At 39.2% G+C, this 18,452-nt stretch overlaps 1 protein-coding gene across 2 annotated transcripts; it reads left to right on the top strand.

Annotated features, from left to right (window-relative positions):
• The first annotated feature begins 10,119 nt into the window (after positions 1–10,119).
• LOC308402166 (myelin-oligodendrocyte glycoprotein-like) lies at positions 10,120–14,865 on the top strand. 2 transcript variants are annotated; one of them, XM_080890833.1, is made up of 5 exons: positions 10,120–10,315; positions 12,760–13,137; positions 13,252–13,329; positions 13,420–13,520; positions 13,611–14,865. In XM_080890833.1, the coding sequence occupies exons 1-5, from the start codon at positions 10,219–10,221 to the stop codon at positions 13,656–13,658; spliced, it is 702 nt and encodes a 233-aa protein (XP_080746959.1). In that variant the 5' UTR covers positions 10,120–10,218; the 3' UTR covers positions 13,659–14,865. The 2 variants fall into 2 exon arrangements, with proteins under 2 accessions (XP_080746959.1, XP_080746958.1); XM_080890832.1 differs by having other exon boundaries at positions 10,124–10,315; positions 13,417–13,520.
• The last annotated feature ends 3,587 nt before the right edge of the window (positions 14,866–18,452 follow it).

Raw genomic sequence — 18,452 nt, 5'->3', positions numbered from 1 at the left:
AGTGACACAACCAAGCTCAGGTCTATTTGATTCTGGTAATAATTAATTATCCTTGAATTTAATCAGAATATAATAAAAAAATGAGTCAAAATCAAATCAGTGAGGTTTAATCAGAATATCATTATTACTGTGAAATGTTTCCATGTTTCCAATACCTGAAACCTGACGACCTGACCTTTTACTGGGATTTGACGCACGTGTGTACGATGTTTAGATATCTTTGTGAGGACTGGTCCCCGCGAGTTTTAAGGCATTTTTGAGATTAAAAATGTGGTTTTAGTGTCGGGGATTCGGGTTAAGCATTCATTTTTGATGGTTAACACTATATCAGTTAGGTGTGTGTGTGTGTGTGAGTGTGGCACAGTCCAGATGTTGTCTGTGGACTTTGGTAATTGGTCAGAAGGACCAAAGCAAACCTTCAGAAATTGTCTGACATGTATGATGAAATAAACCTGATATTAATTATGCTGTGATTGACAAACACAGAACCACAGAGCTATCACATGTCAGTCATGTGTGATTGAGTTAAAAAGAAGTAACAAGAAACATTGTTGTGTGTTGTAATCATAAAGAGAAGCAGTGTATTGATGTCATGTTAAAGTGTATCCACATGTGACTGAGCTGATGAGAGACAGAGTCACGCTGAAGTGCAGTAGAGCTGATAGCTGGGTGAGAAATGTAACCGGCGTAATGAAGTGATCTTAATGTTTAACCTTTGCTTCAACTCATGCCATAAATAACACATTAGCTCATCCTGAGTGATCTGGGATACAGTCACGTTCAGTCATGTGATGGTGTCATGTTTGATCATAGTGGGGATGCCCACAGTGAGACTTAATCACAGTCTGGGAGTGAGGGGGATTCCCCCCCTCTGGTCTACCTGCCCCTTCTTCTGCTTATGAACCCAGGTGGAAAGACCCCCACATTCCCCACTTCTGATTTTTAGCTCTGCTTTTCAAAACAGTCCTCAGCTCAAGCAGCAATAAAATCACACTTTCACTTTCAGCAGAGGGGGAGCTGCTTCAGTGCATTATCAGGATCTCATTCTATTTCTCCTTTTTATTCACTTTTTAACCTGTGTGGACTTTTAACAGGAGCAGAAATCCCCTAAATTTCATTCTCTTAGCTTATAATTAGACAAAAACATATAAAAAATAAACAATTTAAAACATTTATACTGTTGGTGCTTCAGATGTTTGTACTTTTCTGACCTGGATCTATGTAGATGGATGTTAGATCCATCCATCATGGCAGCAAATTTTTAGTTCAGTGTTTGTTTAAGTGCTTTTAGTTATTATGTTTAATTACTGTCAGAGACAAGCTTCAGGAAAACTAGTGCAGGTGTTACAATAACAGCAACTTCCTGAAAGCAGTTCATAAGTTTAAAAAACATTATGAAAAAAGTATGTAAAATTATGTGTTCACAGAGTCTCAACAAAGCTGATTATCGATGTCTCATCGGGCAAACACTAAAAATAAATGTAACACACACACAAAGATTGGAGGTCTCACCATCTGTCTCAGCTGTGGGAAAAAGAGGAAAACTAACAAAACTCTAAAAGATCATTTATTAGCACAATAATGATAAAAATGGAAGGATAAACAGGCCAGTGTTACACTAACAAAATGGATAAAACACACAGTCCAAGGTCAAAGCCAGCTACACCATGAGTCACACTTTACATGTCGATCTGTCCTGTAAGACCCATCACCCTGTAAGTAGAGGCACCCCGGCCTCAGCAAACCAACTCTGTGTACAAAGTGTGTGTTACACTGCAGTGAAAGCTGTGGGGGGAAAGCAGAAGTAAAACCAGGTGATAGAAAACATGGAAAAGTGTCAGTTGTGGTTTTCATGTTGGACCTTTTAAAAATATTTGGCTTTTCTGTTCTCGTTTCTTTGCACCTGGTGAACTTCTCAGCAAAGGTGATCTGAAGAAGATGCCTGTAAACGTCATTAATGATGGACAAAGAGAGGCTCAAAGCCGTCTCACAGCGACACCTCCTGGCCAATGTGGGCATCACATCTTGATGACGCTATTCTGTGACAAAGTGACAGAGAAAAGCTCAGCACAACTCCCAACAACACTACTTATTATAGACTATCAATAAGTATGATCAACACATGTTTTGGAGAAATCGTCCTACAAACAAGGAACTACAAATATGGAGGCTGTGACTGTAGGCACTGTGTTCTCCCTCTGGTAACATTTATGAGGCTGTTTCAGTTGCTTAGTAACTCAGCACAAGGTGCAGTGGAAACAGCCCATAAATAAAGTATACTGAGCAAACACTGCTGTGGTTACTGTGTGTGTGTGTGTTCTTCCCTTTGTTTGGATTCAGCCAGCTTTGTTTTCTTCTGCCACCCTGCTCACAGCCTTGGGGGGGGGGCTCAATGCTTGGATGTGATTGGTTGACTTTTAAGCTGTCTGGGATTTAGTGTCATCAGGTTTGTTCTGCACACTACCAAGGAAAGCTTAGTGTTAGGTTTTATTTTCAAATAATTCAAAAATAAGTATTTAAAATACATAAATTCCTAAATGTCTTTTCCAAGAGACAAATTCTTTCCAAGTTCAGCTTTGTATCATCTTTCATGTCTCATGGATCAATGCCTTTTAAACCTGAGCAACACCTCAACCTGAAGGATTTAATCGTGTTTCAGAAATGCAAAACTTTTTAAAAACACAAGTGATGCACAAATCCCCAAAACACCGTACAGTCATTGGGTAACAACAACAACACTTTTAATAATAAATAAATAAAGCTGAGAACACAGCACTTTGATTCTGAGTTAAAAGTCAATGAATAAAAAGAGTTTAACAGGTGTTTTGGAAACAGCCAATGAGATCCTCAGTGTGTTGTTGTTGTTGTTTTAAACAACAGTTTCTGATTAAAGTAGAAAATGAGAACAGTCCGGAGTCAAAGCTGAACATTTCTGCCTCTTTTATTTTCCCTTCAGTAAATACTTTAATATTATAATGTGGAGAAATAAGTGTATGCAGTGGCACGTGCTTGGAGTATTGTCACATGACCAGAGCTGTTTACTTCCTGGTCTTCGAGAAAGTGGATGTCCACGGCGAAGCTGCCAAAGAAAAGGTCAGTGAAGGACGTTAAAATACACGGAGGGGAAATATTTTTGCTACACGTGATTTTTATGGTGTCTGCAGTGATGTTATACTCACATGTGATTACTCGAAGTTGTGTTTGCAGCAGAGTTTAGTGTTAACGGCCACAGTAGCTCGTTCGTTTCTCTGTATTGTTGTAGTGTGGACATCGTGTGTTTGAGTCACGGCACAGAAACACAGAGGGACAGCTCTGATTTTTATTTTTAATGTATTTAAATGATTTTATTGAGCAGAGCTTCCTTTGCTCTCTGCACACAATACTGACATGTGACACGCTGCGGGTGGAGGAGGTGAGTGGGTGAAACCATGACCCTGCAGATTTTAGTCAGAGACGCTAAAATCCTTCAGACACGGAGCGAGCAGCTCAGCCTCGTTTCACCTGAAGCAGAATCAGGATGTGATCAAACTTTCTGTCTCTCTTTTGTTATCAGTGCGAAAAATTACAACAATATGTTTGTTTGAGTCTCGAAGAAAAGCGAGACGATCCCTAAAAGTTTATTTTGTTCATCTGAATGTTTTCAGTGGGAGAAACATTTCGTCACTGATCCACGTGACTTCTTCAGTCTCAGCTGACTGCAGGTTTCTTGTAAACACCTTATAAGGTTGAGGGCACCTCATCCGTGGGGATGCTGTTTGCTCTGTGTTGTAGCGTCTTCAAGACACCCAGTTTATGCTCCAGAGGATGATGGTTTTAAATATGAGATTTGATTGTCACCCAGGTGTCGTCCACATACCTGAACCAATGACTTGGTGGTGATCCAGGGTAGGATAGCACCGCCCTCTGAGATAACAGCAGGGTTAGAGAGTCAGTGTCTGTGCCAATAACAATCCAAATAAAGTCATTTATGAGACTGAGACTGTCTTCCTGTGATAGTGAGAGTGAAAGTATGAAAGCATGCAAACACCGCCCTGAAACTCCCGTCACATCACCAGGTAACTCCTATTTATAAACAATGATGATGTCATCAAGGAAATAAGGAAATGACTGAGTGAGTTTACAGTGTTTATGCTGTGAGAGCTCAGCGTCGCCAGATGGGCCCTATTGCTCTCGCTCTCTGTTTGTCACGTGTACACTAATTGCAGCGTGGCGCCTGCACTGCCTCGCAGGTTTCCTCCCGTTCATTCCTCCCTTGCTCCTGCAAGCAGCATTGCGAGCGGATATATCATCAGGATAAACCGGGTGGTCTTGGTCGGGCTACGCCACAGCCACAGGTAGGCTGCACGTTTGTCCTGCGATTCTTTCTTTTTTGGGACATTTGTATAGTGACACATTTGTGGCCCCAGCGTGGCCGCCTTATTCCTTTTTGACTCCAGCTGTCGTGGAGAGAGGTAGTTGCTGTATTTAAGCAGATTCAGTATAGCGACTTCAGTCCTGAGGTAAGCATCCTGACTGCTAACCAGAGGAGGTTAAGTGCTAAATGCGTTTTTCAGGCTCTGTCTGCTGCTATAAACCTCTCCTCAGCAGTTTGTGTTCCAGCCTAATTAAACTATAGAAACTTCTGTAGCAGCCGCTGGTTTTGGACCCTGCTGTCTTCTCCCAGTTGGTTTTATTTTTATTGGTCTCATTTTCTTTCACTTTGCCTTGTTTTATTTAGTTTATTTGTGGACTGTTGTTTATATTTGTGCCCACGCGACCGGGCGAGAGTGATCCCCTGCCCGTGTGTGGTGCTGGTTCTTTGTTACCTCTGTACCGACCCAGCTGATTTACTCCGGGAGCTGTAGAGGATTCCTCTTTATGTGAGGGGCCACGATCAGTATTTTAACCACTGTAACCAGTATAGATCACTCTTCACACAAGTGGTGTTTGACTTTTTGACTTTAAGCTCGTGTTTGTGTCGACCAGCAACACTCATCATAAAAGTGTTACCAGTGTTTGTTTACATGACTCTCCCTCTGAGGGAATCCCTCTGATGACATCAGACATGAGAGATGTTTATGAAAGCGTGTGAGAGGTCATGTGGAATGACTGACACAGCCAGGGACAGGTCAGGCGATAGGTCATGAGTGTATGACCAGTTTCAGACTGAACTGCTTCTCTCTCTCTCTCTCTGCAGTTTTTATTTTTCTTCAGTATTTTCTAATACTTTCACTTCAGCTTGGAACATTTCATTTGTTCAACATCAGCTTGATTTAAGCTGCTAAATCTAAAACAACTGTGGGTCAGTAATAACTAATCCATCAGTGTTTGCACCTAAACCTCTCACTGCTTGGCTGCAGCAGGAGAGGCGTCCTTCAACCTGACGAAACAAGATGACCTCTCACCTTTATCATTAACACACTGAGGCTGTATCAGTCCCACTCCCAGTGACAATTTCACAGTTATCACCTGACCTAAATAATTTTATGATCAACTTATTCATTGCTAACATGTTTAGGAGCCATTCATGATTAAAATATGTGTTACAGTGTAGTTATAGTTACTTGTGTTATTGTTCTGTTTCCTCACAGTTTCCAGCTGTGTTCACTTTATCTGCAAATTTTCATGTGTTCACACAACAGCTGGATTCAAAGATGTAAATCCAGAAAACTGTTCCAGTAATAAAGTAAACACACTGCTGAAAATAAGTGAACAGGATTCTTTTGACACTTAAGGTTTAAAAAGAAAAAATATGAAGGTAGCGAGGAAAAAATAGACCGGAAGAGAGCACAGATCTAAGAGCAGAGGAATGAACTCTGTCGTTGTTCATTCAGCGTTTACTTTGTTTGGTAAACAAGGAAGGAGTTCCCTCTTCATTCCTTTTGGTGACGAAAAGGAATGAACCACAAATAACAGAGTTATAAATAACTCATAATGTGTCAGAAACTACGTCACAATAGAGTGTCTCCCAGCGCAACACAGTTTTTCATGACTCCTGAACTCTCCAGTAATAAACCTGCTGTGTTATATTTAGGCTCAGATAACATTTAAAGGCTCCACTTAAATGGCACAAAATGTGTGAATCTGAATCTTCTCTGCTGAGCTTTAAAAGACAAACTGAGTATCTGAGTGAGTTTTTATCTTCTTAATGTTCTCATCTGTGTAAATCCACATAAGTGTGTTTCAGTAAAAAGTCAGAAGGAATCATAAAACTGCTGCTGGAAACAAAGCAAATAATGAATCTGGGTCACAGATCTCGACCAGGTGTTGGTTGGTGGATGTTGCACCCAACAACCAACACCCATCATAAAAGTGTTTCCTGTGTTTGTTTACATGGTTCTCCCTGCGTAGTGAAGCAGGAGGGAATCCCTCTGATGACATCAGATGTTATGTAAAAGATGTTTATAAAAGCGTGTGAGAGGTCGTGTGGAATGACTGACACTCCCAGTGACAGATCCACTGAGAGTTATCGCCTGACCTGAGATCATGAGTTCATGACCAGTTTCAGACTGAACTGTTTTTCTGGGTCGTTGCTTTGCAATAAAGGGCCTGACAACTGTTGTTGTAAAATATATACACACACACACACACACACACACACACACACACACACAAAGTTGGTGGTTTGATCCTTGGCTCCTCAAATCTGCATGCCATCCTGCAAGACACTAACCCTGATGCATCCATCAGAGTGAGAATGTTAGAAAGATAAAAGCACTCGAGTATAGAAGAAGTTTATGTGTGGCTGGATGAATGTTGTATAAAGTGCTCTGAGTCTCCAGGAGTCTCTGTTAAATAAGAATCAGTCCACTGATGAAACACATCCGTTGCTGGAAACATGCTGAACATTACGGCTGATTCTTCTCAAGCTGATCAGATGTTGAAACGCTTTTCGTGACCATTTTTTAACCATGAATCCAAATGTAAAAATTTTGGTTCAAATCAGGTGAAGCTAGAATATCAGGGATAGAAAGCTCAAAACAGACGTTTCGCAAGAAGTGACGTCATCCTCACTTTAGCCCAGTACTCACACACTGATCCGGCATAAAGATTATATTTATACTGCTAAACACTCAAACCTCATGGCAAATACGCTTTTTTCCCCTTTTTTAGTCCCTCTGACTTCTGCTACAAATATCTCATAAACAGGAGGCAGGTTCACTATAACCAAAACTACAGACTCACACATCATGTCAGTGTTACAGCAAACAGCATCCACAGCAGTGTACAGTTAAGGTTCTTCTAGGTTCAGAGGTCACTCAGCAGAGGATTATTGGTCCACCTGTGTGATTGGTCAGAATTAGCCAATGAAAATAGGTCAAATGTTACCTTTTTGTAAAGAAGGAATTAAGAAAACAGTCCAACTTTTCTCTGCATCATTTCCTTTTCGGTTTTTGTGTGTTTGTGGTGAATTTCTTGTCTTTTCCACATCAGCACATCGATGCAGGGTCTCTGTGGTCGTCGTTATCTTATCATCTGTTTTGGCTGTCGTTGGTTTTCTGCACATTTCTTTCACTCTAAAAGTAAGAGTATGTTGTTGCTGCTTGTGCAACAACAACTTTGTTGTGCCGTCAGTGATTCATTACATCACTTGTGTTTCATTGCCATTGTTGTATATTGTTCATTAGTTAATGCCTGTTTGTTGTTTGTTGTTTCACTGAATGAAAGTTCTGTGTTTGTAGTTTTTGTACTTCTGTTGTGGTTCAGGGATATTTAAATGCACTACAGGCGTATTCAGCTGAGTTTATGATTCATAAACATCAACTGAAAGTCAAATAACATGTATTATTAATTAGAATTAAAAAAAGATATAACACAGCTGATTTTATCTTGTTTCTTTTACCCAAAATGTTCTTCACTGTACAGTCACAGCAAAAAGGTTGCTGGTTAAAATCCCAGCTGGGCTCTTTCTGTGTGGAGTTTGTGTTCAGCTTCCTCTTTGAAGACGTCCTTATTAGGTTCATCAGTTATTTTAAACTGGATGTGAGGAAACTAAAGTGCTTGAAGTGCTCAGATTAAAGTGCAGCATGGAGATAAAAATCTGACTTGTGGTTAGAAACACTTTGAGTGGGCAGTAAGACTGAAATCAGAGCAGAGATCATGTGATCCACCTGAGCTGCCATTTTTGTTTTGTGTTCTTGTTTTTCCTTTAAAACATGAACCAGAGTATCAGGAGATTCATAAAAACATAACATCTATAAATATGCATACTTCATAATCTGACTGCTGATCTCAGTAAGTCAGCAGTTTGCCTGAGCTCAGATTGTCACATGTGATCAAAGAGGAGCCAAAACTGCACTTTTTTTAATGACAGAATTTCTTAAAGTGATCTAAAAATGTAACATTATTCAACATTAAATACTGAAGGGACCTTCAGATCAGTCTGACCTTGAAGAAGAGGTCAGAGGTCAAATGAGACATAATATTTTGACTCATTTTACAGAGCGTTCTGTATGATGATACATGTCACACTTGTAAGAGTCACAGTTTCATCAGAAGTTATGAGGCTTTTTGTCAAACTTCCACCAATAAACCAACAACATCTGCTTCCTCCTGTAAATCACGTCTGTTGGTTTTAAATCAGAGAAGTTCCTGTTAGAAAAAGCTGCTGAAGTGATGAGAGATGAAGCACGTTTACCTATTTTATACAAACTGATGTCACGTGTTGTCTTAAGCAGGATTTACAGTCCAGCTGACGCAGCGCTGTCAGCTCTGCTCCAGGGAAAAGTTAATAAAACAAAGTTTTCTCTGAATAAGTTTTTTATTTCCAGAGCAAATTTTCTTATTTCAACTTAGTTTTTATTGCTTAAAAACGTTTAATTTTTCTTGGTTTCAGTCTAGTTGTATTTCTTTTAATTATTATCATTTAGTGTTGCATAGAGCGCAAATGTCAGAGACAAGATTTAGGTAAACCAGTGCATGTGTTACAGTAAAAACCCACTGAGGTTTATTTCACTCTAATAGTCTTGGATTGTCCAGGCCGCCTGCGGTGAGATTAGTTTCCAGTAGAGGCAGTGGCCAAAAGTAGTGGTTGCTACATGCAGTCTGTAGGAAACACGTGTGCTGTAAGAAGAAGTGAGAGTGAGAGTTTATTCCCCTCAAACTTTGCTGCCATTAATACATCATCTGCTTCCAGTGAAGCACAAACAGCTGCAGAAACAGGATGTTCGTGTTGTTGGAGCTTCTGTGGAGCTAACTGATGTTGTTATTGAGAATTCATCCATTTAATTAATGTCACAGAACCTCAAAGTACGAGTCCTGATTTTCTTTTAGATATATTAAACATAATGGTAGCACTTTATATTAAAGCCACACTATTAAGCATAAATAAGGTATTTAAAACGTGGTTAATTCGTCATTTATATATTATTACTCGTCTTTGGTATGTTATTAATAAATATATTATTATGACTCTGATTATGGTTGTTATTAGCAGTGATGTGAAAGCTGTACATGGTGTATACAAATACAATATCTGTATTGACTAATAGCATATAAGGAGCAGTGCAGTGCTGCCAGCACCAGTTTAACCAGCAGAGCTTCCATTGTTCTCTGCACTGACATGTCTGAGCATTTATACTGGCAGGTGGAGGATGTTACATCATCACAACATTGTAAACAGTGTTGAGTCTTTGCTGCAGCTTTGATCTCACAGAGAAATGATCAAAGTCACCTTCTGTATCTATTAGATTATTAGATTGATTAAAACAGTCATATATCCAAGTTAGTCTGTGGATGCTGTGCTACATACTGCTGAGTCATTAATGACACAGCACGTTTTTGTTTTTCTATTATGAAAGTTCAGAGTCGCTTACTTCACCTGGCAGGTCGGCTTGTTTTTATTTTTGCTCAGTGAGACACATTACAATGTCTGAGGCTTCAAACTGAACAGAAAGTGAGACCAAGCAGACTAGTTACAAACTGAGACTCGGAGTTTCTATAGAAATGATCCAAATACAGTAATTTCGGTGATGCGTTAAAGCGCGACCGGCACGCAAACGTCACATTGAGATTTCCGTTAACGTCGTCAGGTCATGGGACTTCATAACAAGAGCAACACTCCAGGGCTCAGTTAACCCCACCCAGATTGCAGGAGGCGGAGACTGTTATCTAAAAAGGGTGATCCTCACGGCTCATTCATTCATTCAGAGCGAAGCAGGCAGGGACTGCCAGACGACAGATTTCCAAAAAAAAAAAAAACGCGCTTCAGTCAGAAGACGGAACTTTTAATCATCGATCATGTCTCTGAACAACTTCTACTTTAAGGACTCTAACTTTTTCTCACTCCGGACTTTTCTCCTGTTCTCGGCTTTGTCCGTCTGGACTCCTGTACAAGGTAAGCCGACGTGTCCAGCTTCTAGCTGCGTGTTAGTGCAGATTACAGTGAATTTTAATGAAAAACTGGCGGATGTGAATAAGCTGAAATGACTGTTATCAGCTGTGCTGTGTTGTCCGTCACTAACAGTGTGACAGCTGTCAGTGAGTTACTTTAAAACCGGAAGAAGCTTAAAACAAGAAGATTGTCAGGCAGGTTCTGACTGTGTGAGGTTTGTTTATAACGGACACGATGGCGGTGATTCACCGAGCAGGTCTGCGAGCATGTCAGGTTTAAGAGAGCCGTGTGTTTGTCAGAGGAGAGAAAGAGCAGAGTTACAAAACACAACGTCCGGTGAGCCGAAACTAAAACCCTGTTTATTGATCCGGAGTGATGCAGATTCAGTCCGCACATGCTGCTGCTGACTACACGTGTTTCCACAAGCTAATGTGTTTTCTATAAAAACACATTAGCTTGACAACCCGCCATCATGACCCCATCAGGAATTACGTCTGACTGCCCACGTGGCTCGTTCGTCCAATCAGGTGTCTGTGCGTGTTTTGTAGTTTACTCTGGATTTGTAGTTTAAAATTTTTAATAAATGAAATTAGTTGGTTATTAAATCTGAACTCGCAGCGAGGTTAAACAGTCAGTCTTAACAAGTAAATAATTAGAAGGGCAACATGAATCAGTGAAAACACAGGAGACTGTGCGATGGTTGACTTAAATCAGCTTGATACAGTAAAACTTACTGAGGATGAGTCACATGAACTATTATTATGAATAAATACTTGTGTTGTTTCTTAGAACTTGGATGAGCATCAGTCTGATCAGTTTGTGTTGTTAAACTTTAACAAACACGTTATTGCTTGATAGTTTTATTATAGTGAAATAAAATGTTCACTTTAAACAGTTTTTATTCATTATCAAGAAAAGCATAAAACATAACAAAGCAGACAAAAAAGAAAGAAAAGAAAAAATCCCCAAAGGGAATATATTAAAGTCATTATATACCTGTACAAATTCACATATGGGGTAAAGAGGAGAGAGAGAAAAACAACATTTTCACTCAATTAGCCACAGATTTAGAAAGAGAAAAAGATAAACTCCAAGAGTGAATTGTTGTCCTTTACGCTTACTTCCCATTTAACTGAGAACATCTTAATCGCAACCAACCCCCCTCAACAGTTGGGACAAATCATTTGGCAAATAAGAAAGCAAAGGGGACCAAACATTGAGAAAGAAACCCTCATTTCCTCCTAAAATAGCAGCAGTTCTTTCGTGAGGAATAACTTTAAATAATTCTCTGTACCACAAAGTCACAGAGGGAGGTTTATCCTTAACCCAATTAATGAGAATACATTTCCTAGCTACCAGCAATAGTTTGTCACATAACTTGCGCTGCAAGTGATTCAATGTTACTTCTTTTGAGGGTAGGCCAAGAAGAAAGTACCCGGGGTCTCTTTGAATCAGATTGTTAAAAATATTACTTAGTTCTTGAGATATGAAGCTCCAAAATCCTTTGATTAATTTACATTCCCAAAAGTAATGAAAAAAAGTGCCAGTTTCTTTTTGACATTTACTACAAAGATGGGAAATATGAGGTGCAATCTTATGCAAGACATTAGGAGCTATATAAAGGCGATGTATGATTTTTTTTTTTTTTGTATTGGGTTTCTCGCAAGCGGTTGCAAGTAAAAGTGGAATTACCCATGTTAATGGCTCCTTTCCACTCCTCTTCGTTATATTGATTATTAAGATCTCTCTCCCATTTATGAATAGCACTGTGTGTTGCTACTGAGAGTATATAGGAGAGAATTAAAGGCTGAGATAAAATGAGTTCTGTCTTTTCGCTTAATAAGAAATGTCTCAATATCATCATATATAACTATTTCTGAAGACTGTGGAATTCTAGAATGAACGAAGTTACGAACCTGGAGAAAGCCAAAAAACTGGTCTCTAGGAATATTAAAATTTGACTGCAATTGCTCAAAGTTCATCAGTGTGATGTTTTGATACAAATCGCCAATTACCCTTAATCCCTTTTTGTGCCACTTATCGAACATACTGCGAGACATTCCTGGAACAAAATCTTTGCTTCTCAGTAAAGGAGTCAAGAATGAAGTGCAATCTTCTCTACCCAACCTTTTACGCATTTCCCCCCAGACCCTTATTGTATTATAAATGATTGGGTTATTCTTAATCCCCATTTGTAATATTGTTTTTGAAATAAAATGTTAGAAATTCAGGACCACAGACTGTACACACAAGGGTCAGTTAGCCTGTAACAGAACAACAAACAGCACATGTCTGAAATTTTGTTGCGTATATTAAGAAAGACTTACATAACAGCACAGAGGCCAGTGGGACTGTTCATGATCTCCAGGTCTTTGGTGTGTAACTCGACAGGGGTCTGTGGATGTTCTGTAGGAGTTCAGGAGGTTTAATTTTCTGTCTGTTTCCAGGTGAGGTTGTGGTGATTGGCTCAAATCTTCCAATCATTGCTTCTCCGGGTGATGATGTCATCCTGCCGTGTCACCTGGAGCCCATGTTCGATGTCCAGGGTCTGACGGTGGAGTGGTCCAAACCCGACCTGAAGCCCGACCCGTCAGACCGGCTGAGCCGAGTGGAGTACGTTCACCTGTACAGGGACAGGAAGGAGGTCCCCGACATGAAGATGGCCTCGTACTTCAGGAGGACGGAGCTGTTCATGGACGACATGAAACACGGGAACATTTCACTGAAGATCCTGAACGTGTCGGAGGAAGACAACGGCAGATACAGATGTTTCATCCCCAAGCTGCAGAGCAGAGTGAAAGCTGCTGTTGTTGAACTTGTAGTCGGTGAGAAGATTTGTTGTGGCGATGTTTGTGGTTCCAAACTCAAAGTTGTTTTTTTTCTCAATACAAACTTTCAGCCTAATTTTAATAACAGATTTTGACTGTTTTGTCTTTTAGATTCAAACTTTGCTAAAACCTCAACGACAGAGACGCCGCTGCAAACTCCAGATCCTCAGGACACGACTCCAACAAATGGTGAGAACACAGTCCAACTCTTCTCTGCATCATCCCTGTTTGGGGTTTTGTGTATTTGTGGTGACCTTCTTGTCTTTTCTACATCAGCAGGTCGATCCAGCGTCGCTGTGGTTCTTCTCATCGCTTTTATATCGGCTGTAGCTGTTGCTGGTCTTATTGTATATTTTTGCTGCCATCATCAGAATCGAACTGTAAGTAAGAAAGAAAGAAACAAACAAACACAAACATGTTGTTGCTTCTTGTACCGTCAGACTGACTCATTATTCTCCTTCTTTCAACAGAAGCATCCAGAGGATGATGAGACAGAAACAGAACCACTACCAGTCTAGCTGCTTGCTCAAAGGAGTGTCGGTGTTAATGGAGCTGAGAGCAGCAGAGATTTATCTGTGCTGGATCTTCAGTCAGATTGGGGCCTCGTCCGGTTTATTTATCGAGCTCATTTTCATATAAAGAAAGTGACGTACAAGAAAACCCAGAGTGGAAGATCAGAGGATGTAAACAGGAAATATTTCTTACAGACGTCTTCAGTCAGAGTTGCTGCTGTCAGACTCTGGAGGATCTGCTTGGAAACATCAAGCAGTGAAACTGATGGATTTCCTCCTTCAGTACAAAACTGTGAAGTTCAGCCTGGAGAAGAAACACTCCTCTGCCTCACTGTCAGCGTGTTTAATCTAAGTTATTTAGTCTTTACCTCACTGGTTAAGGTGAACCTAAATCTTTTAGTGAGACCTCAAAGTGTCTCTGATGGACAAATTAAAATGAAAATTAAAACTGTTTTGGAAAATCACCAGTAGAGTTTGAAGTACCAGGAACAGGATTCATGGAGCTCACATTAAGCACTCGTGTTTTATGCAAACCTTGTTTGTTAGTTGTCTGTTAACTTTAATGTCTCAGAGAAACGGAAGCTGAACACTTTAAGTAACTGCTGCACTTTATAAACAGAAAAAAAGCTGATTTATACTCTAGATTTTTAAAGCTACAACTAATTTATTACATTTACTGTGAAACTTCCTGCTGGTTGGGATTCGATGTTCAGACTGTAACCTTATAGTCTGATTTCTGACCGTCCTCAGTTTACAGGTGTGAAATGTTTAAACACAAATGTGTTTATTGCTGCTTTTGCTGCCTTTAAGTCAAAGTCAGTGTTTGTGTGATGAAACAAGCTTAAACTTCATCACGAGAATAAAAACATTTAAATACTGACCTGAAAGAGTTTCTTGGATTCTTGGATTTTCAAGCCTCTTCTTGACATTTTGTTACAATTTGTGTGTTTTCTTGTTTTTACGACTAATACCTCGTCCTATTAATTAATTTAATTGTTTTATATAAGTTATTTATTTATTGTTGTCATGTGTCATTTCCTGTTTGCATTTGATGATGTTTTCAAACAGTTGAACCAAATGAACTGTTTAAAAACTTGAGTGTTTTGTGTCATAGAAATTAAAATGACCCACTGAGTTTACTGTTGTTGTTCCATGTTCTTGAATAACGTCAGTATTCTGTGAACATGATGACGAAATCAAATAAATGAGCAACAGTTCGTCATCACTGTCTGCTGTCTGTTTCTTCTTCAGCTCTTCATCACACTCACTCTCATTTCACTGATTTGTTTAACAGCACTGCTGAAAACTCATTTGGTGTCTGTTGGTGACTGATCATGTGACTGATCATGTGACTGTGTCTATGTTCTTAACACATTAATCTTCAATGTGAGGCTTTAATTTGAACTATGAAGCACTTTGTAACTCTGGGTTCTCTATAAATCAAGTTATAATTATTCATGAAGGCCATTCAAAGCTCTTCTTCAGATGTTGACACATATCTGAAAAGTATAAAAAACTTAGAGGCAGAAGAAATGATCTGTCAACAGCGACGTTCACAAGGCCATTAACAGTGATCCCACTTTGTAAGACCGATAGACAACAATGTGCTGTATGTTGTAATCATAAAGAGAAGCAGTGTGTTGATGTCGTGTTAAAGTGTGTTCATTTGTGACTGAGCTGATGAGAGTCACGTTTTACTGAAGTAGAGCTGATAACTGGGTGAGAAATGTAACGTGTGGGATGAAGTGATTTTAATCTTCAAACTTTGCTTTAATCCTGTTTGTGGAAGTTCACAGAGATTGTAAACACTTTGAATAAAACAAACGTGTGAATATTCATGAAAGATCACAAACAACACATGACCTACATGTATGTTTCAGCGAGTACATTTTATTTCTATGATAATTAAGTTAATCATTAGCTTCAGACCTGCAGGTCTTATTATGGCACATTCACTGTCATATCATGTGCTCACAAAAGCAGAGACCTGTGTTTGTATAGCGCTTTACTTGGTCCCTAAGGACCCCAAAGCACTTTACACATTCAGTCATCCACACATTCACACACTGATGATGGCAACATTGTAGCCACGGCCACCCTGGGGCGCACTGACAGAGGCGAGGCTGCCGGACACTGGTGCCACCGGGCCCTCTGGAGTAGGCAACGGGTGAAGGGTCTTGCCCAAGTGCCCAACGTGACCATTTTTTAACCTGAATCCAAATGTAAAAATTTTGGTTGAATTCAGGTGAAGCTAGAATATCAGGGATAGAAAGCTCAAAACAGACGTTTCGCAAGAAGTGACGTCATCCTCACTTTAGCCCAGTACTCACACACTGATCCGGCATAAAGATTATATTTATACTGCTAAACACTCAAACCTCATGGCAAATACGCTTTTTTCCCCCCTTTTTTATTCCCTCTGACTTCTGCTACAAATATCTCATAAACAGGAGGCAGGTTCACTATAACCAAAACTACAGACTCACATGTCAGTGTTACAGCAAACAGCATCCACAGCAGTGCACAGTTAAGGTTCTTCTAGGTTCAGAGGTCGCTCAGCAGAGGATTTTTGGTCCACCTGTGTGATTGGTCAGAATTAGCCAATGAAAATAGGTCAAATGTTACCTTTTTGTAAAGAAGGAATTAAGAAAACAGTCCAACTTTTCTCTGCATCATTTCCTTTTGGGTTTTTGTGTGTTTGTGGTGAATTTATTTTCCACATCAGCAGATCGATGCAGGGTCTCTGTGGTCGTCGTTATCTTATCATCTGTTTCAGCTGTTTTCTGCACATTTCTTTCACTCTAAAAGTAAGAGTAAGTATGTTGCTGCTGCTTGTGCAATCAGACTGACTCATCGTTCACTTTCTTTTGCTCGTCTGTATAAACTTTGTTGTGCTGTCAGTGATTCATTACATCACTTGTGTTTCATTGTCATTGTTGTATGTTGTTCATTAGTTAATGCCTGTTTGTTGTTTCACTGAATGAAAGTTCTGTGTTTGTAGTTTTTGTACTTCTGTTGTGTTCCAGGGATATTTAAATGCACTACAGGCGTATTCAGCTCAGTGAAAACATCAACTGAAAGTCAAATAACATGTATTATTAATTTAAATTAAATATATATATAAAACACAGCTGATTTTATTGTTGTTTCTTTTCCCCAATGTTTCTTTACTGGACAGTAAAACCAGAAAATGTAACATTATTCAATATTAAATACTGAAGAGACCTTCAGATCAGTCTATTGAGCTTGAAGGAGAGGGCAGAGGTCAAATGAGACATAAAATTTTTAATAATTTTACAGTGCGCTCTGTATGATGATAATACGCGCCACACTTATAGGAATCATAGTTTCATCATAAGTTATGAGGCTTTTTGTCAAACTTCCACCAATAAACCAAACTTTGACTCAGTGGTTTCAGATGTAAGCTGACTGACTCCTTTAAATCACGTCTGTTGGTTTTAAATCAGAGAAGTTCCTGTTAGAAAAAACTGCTGAACTGATAAGAGACACGTTTACTTACATTTTATACAAACGTGTTGTCTTAAGCAGGATTTACAGTCTAGCAGATGCAGTGCTGTCGCTCCGCTTCAGCACAAAGTTATAATAAGTTATAATAAAACTATTTTTTTCTGGTCTTGATGCATCCTCAATCATCCAGGAAGGTAAAACGTAGCGCTACGTCCAGATGAACAGAATCAACTTTTGGAGATTTTTTTTCTGAATTAGTTTCCTTTATTTCAGAGTTTTTCATTTCCAGAGCAAATTTTCTTATTTCAACTTTGTTTTTATTGTTTAAAAACATTTAATATTCATTGGTTTCACTGCTAGTTTTATTTCTTTTGATTATTGTCACTTATTATTGTATAGAAGGCAAATGTCACAGACAGGTAAAGCAGTGCATGTGTTACAGTAAAAACCCACTGAAGTTGATTTCTCTATAATAATCCAGGATTGTCCAGGCCGCCTGCAGTGAGATTAGTTCTCAGCAGAGCTACGCCCATTCTGTGCTAAACGCATGTGCTGGAAGAGGAAGTGAGAGTGAGACTTCATTCCTATTGAGCTTTGCTGTTGCTAGCACATGTCATCTGCTTCCAGTCAAGGAAGTCAGGATGTTCGTGTTGTTGGAGCTTCTGTGGAGTTAATCAATGTTGTTATTGTGAATTCATCCATTTAATTAATGTCAGAGAAACTCAGAAGTACGAGTCCTGATTTTATTTTAGATATATTAAAAATAATGGGAGCACTTTATATATTAATGCCACACTATTAAGCATAAATTAAAATGTGCTTAATTCATCATTTATATATTATTACTCCTCTTTAGTCTGTAATTTGTAAATACAGATATATTATTATAACTATAATTATGGTTGTTATTAGCAGTGATGTGATAGCTGTACAATATCTGTATTGACTAATAGCATATAAGGAGCAGTGCAGTGCTGCCAGCACCAGTTTAACCAGCAGAGCTTCCATTGTTCTCTGCACTGACATGTCTGAGCATTTATACTGGCAGGTGGAGGATGTTACATCATCACAACATTGTAAACAGCGTTGAGTCTTTGCTGCAGCTTTGATCTCACAGAGAAATGATCAAACTCACCTTCTGTATCTAACAGATTATTGGATTGATTAAAACAGTCATATATCCAAGTTAGTCTGTGGATGCTGTGCTACATACTGCTGAGTCATTAATGACACAGCACGTTTTTGTTTTTCTATTATGAAAGTTCAGACTCGCTTACTTCACCTGACAGGTCGGCTTGTTTTTATTTTTGCTCAGTGAGACACATTATAATG

The sequence above is a fragment of the Rhamphochromis sp. 'chilingali' genome (assembly GCF_963969265.1).
Source record: "Rhamphochromis sp. 'chilingali' genome assembly, chromosome: 1".
In the NCBI taxonomy this organism is placed as follows: domain Eukaryota; kingdom Metazoa; phylum Chordata; class Actinopteri; order Cichliformes; family Cichlidae; genus Rhamphochromis; species Rhamphochromis sp. 'chilingali'.
Note: the sequence above shows the minus strand (reverse complement) of the source record. Positions and strands in the feature narration are given on the sequence as shown.

Coding starts and splice junctions, on each gene's coding strand:
- LOC308402166 (XM_080890832.1), top strand. CDS start 10,219: ATGTCTCTGAACAACTTCTACTTTAAGGACTCTAACTTTTTCTCACTC. Junction 13,138..13,251: donor TGTTGTTGAACTTGTAGTCG/GTGAGAAGATTT, acceptor TTTGTCTTTTAG/ATTCAAACTTTGCTAAAACC. Junction 13,521..13,610: donor GCCATCATCAGAATCGAACT/GTAAGTAAGAAA, acceptor TTCTTTCAACAG/AAGCATCCAGAGGATGATGA.